The sequence below is a fragment of the Phalacrocorax carbo genome, chromosome 12 (genome assembly GCF_963921805.1).
Source record: "Phalacrocorax carbo chromosome 12, bPhaCar2.1, whole genome shotgun sequence".
In the NCBI taxonomy this organism is placed as follows: Eukaryota; Metazoa; Chordata; class Aves; order Suliformes; family Phalacrocoracidae; genus Phalacrocorax; species Phalacrocorax carbo.
Window position 1 is genome coordinate 1,102,289 of NC_087524.1, and position 12,033 is coordinate 1,114,321.

General features: G+C 43.4%; 1 protein-coding gene across 3 annotated transcripts in view; it reads left to right on the forward strand.

The window, feature by feature from the left end:
- Positions 1-12,033, forward strand: part of GBF1 (golgi brefeldin A resistant guanine nucleotide exchange factor 1) — a 109,138-nt gene that overhangs the window by 83,222 nt on the left and 13,883 nt on the right. For all 3 annotated transcript variants that reach the window (XM_064463660.1, XM_064463662.1, XM_064463661.1), the window contains 10 exons: positions 2-196; positions 599-785; positions 1,275-1,415; positions 1,969-2,057; positions 5,199-5,401; positions 5,894-6,017; positions 6,323-6,448; positions 7,036-7,118; positions 9,362-9,598; positions 10,497-10,590. In XM_064463660.1, the coding sequence (XP_064319730.1) occupies positions 2-196; positions 599-785; positions 1,275-1,415; positions 1,969-2,057; positions 5,199-5,401; positions 5,894-6,017; positions 6,323-6,448; positions 7,036-7,118; positions 9,362-9,598; positions 10,497-10,590 (1,479 nt within the window). The remainder of the gene's footprint in view (position 1; positions 197-598; positions 786-1,274; positions 1,416-1,968; positions 2,058-5,198; positions 5,402-5,893; positions 6,018-6,322; positions 6,449-7,035; positions 7,119-9,361; positions 9,599-10,496; positions 10,591-12,033) is intronic.

The following is a 12,033-nucleotide window of genomic DNA, read 5'->3' on the forward strand; positions in this document are numbered from 1 at the left end:
GATGTATGTCAAGAAGCTGATGGAAATAATCACTATGGAAAATCCAAAGATGCCCTATGAAATGAAGGAGATGGCTTTGGAAGCCATCGTTCAGCTGTGGAGGATTCCCAGTTTCGTGACCGAGCTCTACATCAACTACGACTGTGACTACTACTGTGCCAACCTCTTTGAGGAGCTCACCAAGCTGCTCTCCAAGGTGTGGAACAGGGGCCGGGGGCTGCCGGCCTCAGCGGGCTGGAGGGAGGCGGGAGCAGCAGGGTGCCCGAGGGGAAGGCGGTGACTCAGAACAAGGGTAAGCGCAGATCCAGAACTTAAGAATGAGAATGGTTGAAAGACTCAGGGTGAGTAGTCTGTAGGGGTGAAGGTGGCCATTTAACATTTGGAAGCAGAAGAGAAAAGAATAGCCATGATGCTTTAATAATGTCAGAGCAGATAAACCATTGGGTATGTGCTAGAAAGCTTTGTGTGAAAGGTTTAGGGTGTTCTGTTGTATGCTTCAGGCTTCCCCGAGCTGTGGGTGAAAACTTCCTTCCCGCATTACGGTGAGAAAGGCATGAAAGCTGACAGATACTTCTGGTTTGGTTTTTTTTTTCCCCAGAATGCCTTCCCAGTTTCTGGACAGCTGTATACTGTCCATCTTCTGTCTCTGGAAGCACTGCTGACAGTGATAGATAGCACTGAGGCACATTGCCAGGCCAAAGTGCTGAGTAACATACATCAACAAGAGAAGGAGGTTGTCAAATCCAGCCCAGAAGCCATGAACAGCATCAAAGAAACAAGCAATAGTAAGACTCCTTTCTTTGTTATTTTGATAGTAAGCTTGGTCTTGTGCTAAAATTGCAGATCTCATTTTAGTAGCTGACGTAGTAAGCTCCTTAAATATAGGTTTTCAGTCTTCCTGTTGCACGTTTCATAACTACTACACACTGATGTTGTTAATAACCTTACTATTTGTAAAATTGACAGATACTAAAATGTGCCCCTCATACGGAGCTTTATATAAAGGCCATGTCGAGACTGGCAGTCACAAAAGGAGGAGGCTATGCAATGGACTTCATGCAGACAAAATACTGAGGAATCGCAGTTACTGGGGGGAGCTCCTTTGAATAAGCACATACTCAGTTTAGAGTGATCAGTTCATTCTTTCTCTGTTGCTAGTTGTTTCCTTGGCTTATGGGTTTGTTTATGTGTGGGTTTGTTGATTTTTTTTTTGTTGTTGTTGTTGTTGTTTTGGTTTTGTTTGGTTTGGATTTTTTTTTTTTCAACTTCTACAGATAACGAGAGAGTACTCAGTGAGGGAAAACCTTCCAGTGCAGCCTCAGATCCAGCTGGGGCATGTCTTCCCACCAGTGGGTGCCTTATGGCTGACCAGATGAAGGAAGGCTGCATGGAATTGGAAGGAAGAAGCGAGGCAGGTAATAGTCTCTGGTACCCTGACGCTCTGAGTGTGTGCATGCCAAGAACGATCCTGATGTTTGCTGACTGGTCCTGCTATACTATAGACCACTGTAGCTATTATGTGTTCAGAATCAGAAGGAGGCACATGGTGAATATTTGTGTATTACGTGTGTGCTATATATGCCTACTAACTGTTGCATTTCTTTTGGAGGGGGTTATATCTGGTGGGTCACTTTGGGGCAAAAGTGTGTGAAATTCATACCGGTGCTTAGTATTTTTAAGGTAGTCAAGGGCTCTCCAGGGGATCAGTAAAGTAGGGAGTCAAAATAACCAGAAAATTAAATCTTGTGGATGTGTGAAATTGTCCTAGACAAGAAGCTACTATGTAATTATGCTGAAGAAAATGTGGATGGGAGGAATGTAGTGATGGAATAAGCAGGAAAGGGACTGCCATTTGCGGGGAAGCACATTGCAGCAAGACTCTATGACTGAAAATTATGGTGGGACACTATAGTGGGCTGAGTGCTAGTCTGGGGATAGGTTTGACTGTAATGGCGCTTTGTCTTCTAGCTGAGAAGAGTACCCCCAGGAAGCCTACTCGATTTTCTTGTGTCCTTCCAAGCTCTCAGGAACTTATGCAGATTAAGAACAAAAAGAAGGTATGATTTGGAATATATCAGAAATGGTTCTTTGAGTGTTGTTCTTGTTTCCTATCCCATGTGGGCTTTGCGTGACTGGTCATACCTCAGAAATTTTGAGTTCTAGTCTCTGCTGGTAAGAATTAAATAGTCACGGAAAATCCTGCTACACTGGAGAGACAGCAGTGATTGTTATCTGTTCTGGTTTAGTTGTGCTAAAAGTTGCAAGAGGGGTTAGGGAGATTTTGTGGCACAACTTGTAAGCTAGGTCCATCTGATTTCTGGGTGGGAAAGTTGCTGGATCTCGTTTGCATTATATGGAGATAATCGGGTCAATTATAATCCATCAAAAAGGGCAGGTTCCCTGCTGTGAATGGGGAGCGCACAGAGAGGCCCGTGGAAGAAATTAACAGTCCAGCCTGCTATTGTGATTTGTTTATTCCCTTGTTAGCTTTATCTTAAGGATGACTGCAAAGATTGTCTTGATTGTGGCAAAGCCATTCCTTGTCTAGATGTCTGTTTCTTTGAACCTCATGAATCCAAGTTATAGTCTGAAGTTTGTACAGTTTTTCCATTCCCTGAGTGGTTTCAGTCTAGGTCTAGTATTGACAAAGGTGCTTCATGCTGATGGCTTTGCATTTATCTGCTGTCTTGTGCCAAACATCAAGTACTGGCCTGCTTGTTCACCTCCAGAGACAGTGGGCGAATGAGATATCTAAAGTCTCTGTGGGTTACATGAGACTGGGTTTTTTTGGGGGTCGTGGGGGTGTTTTATTCACAGATGTTCTTTGTACAGATTTTGTTCTCTTTGCACAACATATATGTGAGGTAGGTAGGTTATTTAGGAAGTGACAGATTACGATACTTCAATATAAAAATGACACGTATTCTGGATAAAACATGAGTGGCCATAGTAGTTGTGGGGTAAGGAGCCAGCTGATATAGTGGAAACAGGAATCGATGTCTTTGAATGATTCATTGGTGGTAAAGGGAAAGGTTTTTCATTTGTACCTGACTAAAAGGCTTCTGACTTCTCTCTCCAGCGTAGGTGTTTTTATTTTACATTATTATAAGGGACTGTTGGTCATATTTGTTTAAACTTAATTAAGCGAAAATATCGAAGAAAGTACAAAAGGTCTCTTTCTACTGCCATACTAATCTGTGCTTTGTGGTCTGCTCTGGCAGACTCTGGATCTGAATGTAATTGAAGGCATTGGTTTCTCTCTAGGAAGTCTGCAGCAATACTTAGGAACTTGGTTCTGTACTTGCAACACAGTGCTGCAGTGGGATAATGCTCACTGGCTTCCCGAGCCACAAGGACTGTGGGGGGAGGTGATTGCCAGCACAGTCTTCAAAGGAACCACCGATATTTGGCATTAGCTAATTTCAAAGAAATTAATGTTGATTTAGTTACTGTTTCATTTGTAACCCTTTGCTTTGCATTAAATCTAGCTTTGCTGATGGACTTTGTATCAAAGTCCATTGTTAAGAAGGGAGCTGGCATAGTGCTTCCACTGTTCTAACTGAAAACCTCTGCTAATACTCCAGCTTTACTGTGCTGGAAAACAAGGGTAGAAGAAATCAAGAGCATTGCCAGTGGCTGAGAGTTCCTTGTGAGAAAGTTCTAGGGCCTTAGAAAAAGAGCAGTGCCTCACACTACAGCAGAGGGCAGAAATATGTTGATAAATCTCTCTTCGTTTGCCCAGGGAAAATCCTTTCCTGACCCTAAATCTGCTAATGGTTTCATCCTAAGCAGGTAAACAGGTCACAGAAAACATTGAGCTTAAGTAATGTTGATACTGACAGGGCACCAGCGTGTTCTGCTTCCTTTAACCTTTAAAGTACTAAACATTACTTCAGCTGGAAGGAGGAAAAAAGCTAAATAAAAGCAGAAAACAAATTATGCATCAAATGGAAAGTTTTCTTTGATGTTTCACCAGAAGCTCAGAAGCAGAGGACTGACATGATTATAAATGCAGCACAAACTGCCAGCAGTCTGGTCTCCTTTCAGGTGGTCTTAAGAGGTATAACCAGGCCACAGAATACCCTAGGGCTTGGGTTACAGGATTTACAGTTGAATAGAAATGCTGATAGTATCATACAGTCCCTGCAGGCCTGTTACACCAGGGCAGCACATGGTTATTATTTTGTTATGCCCTCACTGGGTCCTTGTGCGCTCCATGCTATTTCAGGGTCTGTGTTTCATTGCAATTTGAGGATGTTCGCACAGGCAGGGGGAGCAGAGAACAGAGGGCTGGTGGCTTCTGAGGTGCTGAGAAGCCCAGGGGGGCTAGTAATCATGATGGTCACGAATTTAGTTCACTAGGTCATTGCTAGCAGTTTGATCGTGATAGGAGCTAACAGGGAACTGACATTTATTTTGGTGCCTTAGTAAAGTTCATGCAGTTGTTTGTGCTTTTGGTTTTTCTGAACACTACCAAGAACATTCAGTTAACCCTTTATTAGCGAGGTGTTTTATTACACTGTGACTGTGGTACAGAGTAGTTTCCTAAAATAAGAATCAAGCAGGGCAGAGTTGTTGTGGTCAAAACCAAAAATGCACCTGCTCTTCGTGGCCTACAGATAGCCTTATCGTGCTGGAATACCAGCTGTTCCTAGGACCATGTCTCACTAGCATAATGTTTTCTGGTTCTCAGTTTAAGCTTTTGCAGCACTTCTTCCTTGCACTTGCCGAATAAGTGCCATGGATTCTTGCTGCACGTCTCCTGGCAGTGAGGTAGAGTATGAGAGCCTGGGGCTAAAGGAGACAGACGAGGTCATGGAGTGTAGTGTTGCTGCTGTAACTGGGTAGAGATGATTTTGCCACATGCCTGTGTTTCATCAGAGACCTTCCTCTGCTGTGTTTACATACTAAAGCAGGTGAGGCATTTGGGGTAGCAGAGCTAATTGCTTGGTGAAACATCAAAGCTTTTCAAAGACAGCAGCTCATACTTGCTCTGTCCAGTATTATTTGATAGTGAATCCTTGTGATGAATGCAGATTTCCTGGCCTTGGTTAGCCTTCTGGCTGGATTACACAGTACGATAAACTTGATCATGCTGAGGTTGGTCTATTTTCTATTTGCTTTTGGTTCAAATGCCAAGAACAATCTAAAGAAAGAAATGCATTTCAAGCTTGCAATTATTGGAATGTCTCCTTCAGCTCCTGATAACGGGCACAGAGCAGTTCAACCAAAAGCCAAAGAAAGGGATACAGTTTCTGCAGGAGAAGAACCTTCTTGCCACCCCCATTGACAACAATGAGGTGGCCAGGTGGCTACGGGAAAATCCTCGCCTGGACAAAAAGATGATTGGGGAATTTGTGAGCGACCGTAAGAACATAGACTTGCTGGAGAGCTTTGTTGGGTGAGTATCTTTCTGTATCTCTTTAATCAGAAAGGGATGAAAGTTAAGAGTTCAGTGATTTAAAAAAAAAAAGCAGTAGAAGAGTAGCTCCTGGAGGCGTTATGTTCCTGGAGTAACTTCCGAGTTCCTGGAGGCGATTTGTATCGCTTTGTTCTGTGTACCACCATGCCTTAATTCTATGCATCTTTTGCATACGGTAACACCTTAGATACATATATTAGTATGATACTTTGAGCTCCTTTCAGTAGGGCCCGTCTCTGTGAAGACTGGAGAGACAATTACATGTGTAATCACCTGTAGGATTGTTGGCCCTTTTATTGTTTTTTGCCTGTTTGCGGTATATTTCTTCTCTCCTCTCCCTCCTTTCTTTATGCTCTTTTCTCTGTGAAACACGGTGTTCTGATGCTGAAGCAAACAAGATTGTAGTCAGTAAGTTTGTCCTGCCTTTCCCATCCTGTTTCAGTTTCTCACTGCATTTCATTCTTCTTGCAGGACTTTCAGCTTCCAAGGTTTAAGACTGGATGAAGCTTTACGACTTTATCTAGAAGCCTTCAGATTACCAGGAGAGGCACCTGTAATCCAGAGGCTGTTGGAAGCCTTCACAGAACATTGGAGGGTGTGTACTTGGTGGGCAGAAAGCTCAAAACTGTGTTCTTTCTTGTGCAGCTGCTTGCCATGATGGGCATGGCAGATCAAACTGCCTATATAAGCTTACCGTGCCCTGCAGGCAGCAGCTGTTGTTTTGTAGGAGACAGCAGCAGCACATGGATTTCCAAGGTGCTTTTTGGAATCTGGAGCTAGAGCCTGAGGTTTTTGTTTGTCCCAGAGATGATTCAGTACTGTGGGTAGCAAAATGGCTGCCTTGGGTTGCTGATATTGCTGTTCCTGTAGGACTAATTTGTGCATCCATTTGCCTTTCAGAAATCAAATGGGTCCCCATTTGCTAATAGTGATGCCTGCTTTGCCCTGGCCTATGCAGTTATTATGCTGAACACTGACCAGCACAACCATAATGTCCGCAAGCAGAACGTTCCAATGACTCTGGAGGTGGGTGTAGGCGCCTGCCTGCTCTGGTTTTGATAGCAATGTGTAGTACCTGTTTCTGTCTCAATGGCATTCTCTTGTTTTTCCCTGGCATTCGTCACTCCTGCATGTAATAAGCTGGTGTGCAGCACTGAAGTTGAGCGCAGCTGGAAAGGGGAGCTGTGGGCAAGGGGCAGCCTGGAGAATTGTGAGCTCAGCAGATAACTTGCCAAGTCTGTCAAGAGGCTTGTGTATGTGTGAGGAAACTATCCTAAGACTCAGTAAGAATGAGATTGCTGAACTGCTGTGGGCTTCTAGAGAGCAAGTCTTGTGAGTGTCAGTGCAGTGGTACAGACCTGTCATTCTGAGGCCCAGCCTCAGCTAAGCATGTGTTATGTTGTATCTCTGTTCTTTCCTTGTGAGCAGAGATAGGGGTTGCTGCACCCTACTGCCACTAAGAATAGCATTTAGTCGTTGAACTTTGAGGCTGCATGTTGAAGAATGCAGGAAAATCTCCTTCTGGTCCCAAGAAAAACAAGTGGAATGTTGATCCTAGCAGAGCAGTAAAAGGTGGAGATAGTAAGAATTAACACTGGTGTTACTTTTTTCAGGAGTTTCGGAAGAACCTGAAAGGCGTGAATGGAGGCAAAGACTTTGAACAAGATATATTGGAAGACATGTACCATGCCATCAAGTAAGAATCAACCTGTCATCTCGTACATTGTATGCAGAGGGCAAACCAGAGTTGGTCTGTGAACCTCTGGAGAGGACAGAGAGGCTCACTGATCATGTGCCTCTGCCTTGGGCCAGCTTGCAGCTCTGTGTGGGGCTGTGGTAACAAGTCTGTCACGGTGATTGCACTGGATTTATGTCTTTGGATTCTTGCCATAGTACTTTAATCCACAGAGCTTAAGCTAAAATTAAAAAATGCATTACTTCTATCAACATGCAAAAGAATGGCTGAGCAAGATATGCACATGAGAAATGCTCTGAGAAGGCTCTGTTCTCCAGGCTAGGCCTTTAGACTTCTTTAGAACTTTTTGTGCAGTGCTAGAGACAGTATCTCATTCCCAGGACAGCACTGGTGTCCTGACATAGCAGGTCCAGCTCTCAGTTTCATATGTTCTGCTTTTGAGCTCTTCATATGAGGCCGCTGTCTGCACCAATCTCTGCTGCCACCCCTGAAGCTCTTGGCACGCTGGCCAATATCTGGGGAGGATTCCTCATGGCTGAGGCACTTTTGTGCACAGGCTAGCTGTGGGCAGGGATCTTTAATAGCTGCTCAGAAATCTAGCCTAACAGTAAATCCAGGCCCAGCCAATTTGTGAGAGGATTACATCTCTGAGGAGACAGGATGCGCCTCTGACTCTCAGCTAGTTTCAATCTGCAGTGGCTCTGTCTGGAAGCAGGGCAGTGCGATTAGGCTGACCCTCCCTTTTGAGCCTTCTCCAGGAAGATGGGGATATGCTGCCTGTACTGAATATGTAGAAATTCTTACAGGTAGCTCTAGCTTTCAAATAGAGCTCTAGTGTCAGTTGGCCTCTCTGCCCTGAGGGTATTCCTAACGTTTTTAGTAGTACCCTTAGAATATCCTCATATCTTTAAGTTACCTAGTGCCTCTGTCCCAGTCTGCTCCCCTTTATCCTCCCTTCACCAGATACTTCAGCTTTTTCAGTATGTTCTATGGCTAAAATAGTTGGTGTATCGTTTCAATACTGCTCCATTTCAGATAGATTGCACCAGTGTCATAGCTGAGATTGAGGAATTGTTTGTTTTCTCTGTATTACTGTGGGTGTGCGTGGAATCGTACTGCAATCTGTACAGAGTAGTGCATGATCTCTTCAGGATCTCAACGTTTCACTTTTGAGCATAATTTCCTTCCCTGAGACTTTCCAAGTAAACCCATTCACTTCTGTTAATATTAATCCAATATGGATTCTTAGAAAAAATACGCTATTGCCTGCAAACATGTTTTCCTATATCATCTCTGTAATGATTGCTCTTGCCAAAATATGCAGGCACTTGGAACTGAGAAAAGCTTATTTCTTATGCATAAATTGAGAGGGTTTTTTATAATTATTGTTAGCACTTGAAAATTGCTTCTTTGGCAACTGAAGCACGTTATTTTTTGATTGTTGCAGAAAAACCTCTACTGCTCAGATTGACTGTAATCTACTATTCTTAGATTTGAGGATCTTGTTCAATTAGTTGTGCGTTTGCAGAGGGTTATCTCTTGTGCAGTGTTACCCAAGTCTAGGGAGTATGTATTTAGGCTTTTGATATATTTTAACCTGATACTGCAAGTACTACTTGGCGTGAACCATAATTATTTTATTATTGTATGGCTTTAATCCAATTAGAGTAAGGAACTGTGGTACCCTGGTTATGAATCACCCATCATACATTTGTCGTCTTTGTTTTATCTTTAATTTTGTACTACTCGGCTTTCTGATAGTTGATTTTGGCATAATATGAATATTTGCATTATTCTTATACAAAGGTACTCATACGTACTGTTGACTGCAGTGGCATAACAGTTTAATTTTTTTTATATGGGAGTAACGAGAGCTGCAGAGCACTCTAACGGGGTGAGACTTGGGATGGAGGGGGTGACGCTATGCCAGTGTGCTGTCCAAAATTTCCCATCATCTAATGGCAGTATGTATGGCATTTTGCACATGTAGAGTTAGGTAGCTGCTTCTTGAATACTGTCCCTGGATGGGTGCTGCTGGGAGCCACCAAATTTTGTATCCAGGGTATCAAGGAGGGGCAGGGGAGCCAGGCAGACCTGGGAAAATAGAATGTTTCAGGAGCTGGCAAAATCAGCCCGGAGGAGGTATCACTTAGCTTTGGGACCATGTAATGAAAGGCCCTGTGTAAATGTTAGGTTTGGCTCAGAATGAAAAAATTCAACCTTTTTGCCTTCCTCCCTTTTAGAAATGATGAGATAGTGATGCCAGAAGAACAGACGGGTCTGGTGAAGGAAAACTATATCTGGAATGTCCTGCTACATCGTGGTGCCACTGACGAGGGAATATTTCTCCATGTGCCTCCTGGAAGCTATGACCATGATCTCTTCACTATGACGTGGGGGCCAACCATTGCAGCACTTTCTTACGTTTTTGACAAGAGCTTAGAAGAAACAATCATCCAGAAGGCTATCTCTGGCTTCAGGTAACTCTTGTGTTCATGAAGACCCAGAAGAGTTAGTGTCGCCATTGCCTCCTGTGTACCTGCTAGAGACATCGGTGACCATCAACTGTTAGTTTTCCTAGCAATTGAAGGTCATTTTATTGTGACCTACGGTACTCTGGTTTTGTTCTGGCATTCATCCATCCCATTTGGCCTCTTAGTTGCCACTCACTGTCTGGCTCAACTGCTGTGTTGTAATAAACCAAAGTGTCTTGGGTACGTATTTTTAAACTCCCAACCTGTTACGTTTAAAAGAGCTGCAGACATAGCTGTGTTGCTAAGAAGTGAGGGGAAAAAGGTACTCTTAACTTGCACAGTGATGCTGGCAAAATCCCTGTGAACAAAACCTCTCGTGTGTACGAGGCTGTAGCTGTGGCAGAATGGGATGGGGGATTTTCTTTTTTTCTTTCCTAGTGTTCAGAAAGCTTGCTATCTGTGAGAAACTGTATTGGAATGGTCTTTGGTCATGCTTAGATCCAGACCAAATGATGCCTTAAGCGTAGTTTTAAAGCTCTGTTAATATACTGCTATAGCCATGATCGCGTGGAAACTAGACCTTCAGCCGTACCGCCAATCTTGGCAATGCCCTCTTATGTCAAGACGGGAGATTAGGTATATTGGCTCAGGTACAAGTGGTCTGTCTGTTCAGACTCACTTCTTGAGTGATCCTTGCATCAACATAGACAAATATCAGCATCTATGGGTGAGGATTGAGATTATTTGAGGGATAATAGTAGACTTCTATACATCAGCATTCGTTATGAGTGCGTGAAAAAGAAGGTCTGAAAGGTCAACAGAGAGGCTGTCTGATTTGCTGTCCTGTAGACAGACTTGTCTGTGCTGACTTATTGCATTATTTTCTGTTTTCTTCTTTCCCTAGGAAATGTGCAATGATTTCTGCTCACTATGGCCTTAGTGATGTGTTTGACAATCTCATAATTTCTCTCTGCAAGTTTACAGCCCTCAGCAGCGAGGTAAGCTTGCAAGGAGGGTAAAGAGGCATAGCTTTTAGTATATCTGAGCTCTCTTCCTCTGTGAAGCCGTAATATTTGCTTATTTTAGTTATCACGCTATCTATAGATATCTGTCAGCCCCTGCCCAGAGTTTTCCGGAGCAGGCAATGAAAAGTGTGAAGTGGGGCTTCCGTAGGGCAGGTTCAAATATGCAAATTTCCTTTTACCCCCTCACAAGTGGCAGTTTGTGCAGAGCAGAATGCCATGATGTACGAGTGTTTATTCCACATACTTGATCTGAGGAGACTTAGGTCTCCCTGTGATCAAGAGAGTGATCATCCATCATCCCAAGCAAGTTTGTGCATTGTAGCTATTGCATATTTAGTTGCGGTGCTTATGTGGTGCCAAGAGGGACTGTTTTGTGAGCTATTCTTCCAAAGTGTAGGGGTTGAGCATCCAGCATAAAGGGGTTAGAAAAATGCTTTGAATTGTCGGTTGGTATGTGGAGTCTGGTAATGAGATCAGCTGTTAGCCCCGCTTTTGGCAAGCCCTAAAGGTTGTGCCTGTGGATTGTACTGTGAGACTAAATTCAAGGTACAGTGGTTGATGTAAGCTTATTTTTGCCTAAATCTGTTTGTGTGTTATAGCATCAGCCTGTTTTTCCCCAAAGTGTTTGATAGTGTGTGGCAGACCATGCTTTGTGCTAAGGAGAAGATGACAGCAACTCCTCTAAAGGGTCAGAACTCATAAAGACTCTCACAACATTGCTCTGAGAACCAGTGCAAGACCCACAGTGAGCAGACTAGAATTGCCACACATACAGAAAAGGGAACAAAGATCATTCAGGACTGAAAGCATGGGAGTAAAAAGGCCAAGAGAGGTGATTTTTTGTTTTGTTTTGTTTTAAATCCCTTTAAGGGATAGCAGAAAGAGAACAGTCCTGCAAATTAATCCAGTTAATGGAAATAGGCTGCAGAAAAATGGAATTGTTTGGACTGGGTGTTTTGTATCATTTGCATTCTGGCATTGGTAGCAGTGAAAAAGTACCAGGTTGACTATTAAAAGACAAAGAAATCCCAAGCAGTGGGGTTGCTTTAGATTCCCTCTTCCTCCACAGCTCACAAGAGTAAAGATGAAATACTTGATCCTCTTCAGGCATACCAGACCTCGAGACTACCAATAGATAACACAAGCAGAGGAATGTCTGCCATGAAACAACTGTTTAACACAGATTTACACAGTAGAAGCAACCAGACTAAGCCCTCAGGGGCACTAGCTATTGCCAGCTGCATCCCATCTAGTTGTGAGACTGGAATCTGGAGCAGTCTGAGGTCAGTGTAAATTAAGCAAGCATGTCTTCTGGTGATGACGTAGAATGAGGGACTTCTGGATTTGAAGAAGGCTGTGAGTTCTTATCTTTGGCCAGATTCCAAGTACACCAGTTACTTTCTGCTGTCCTAAATT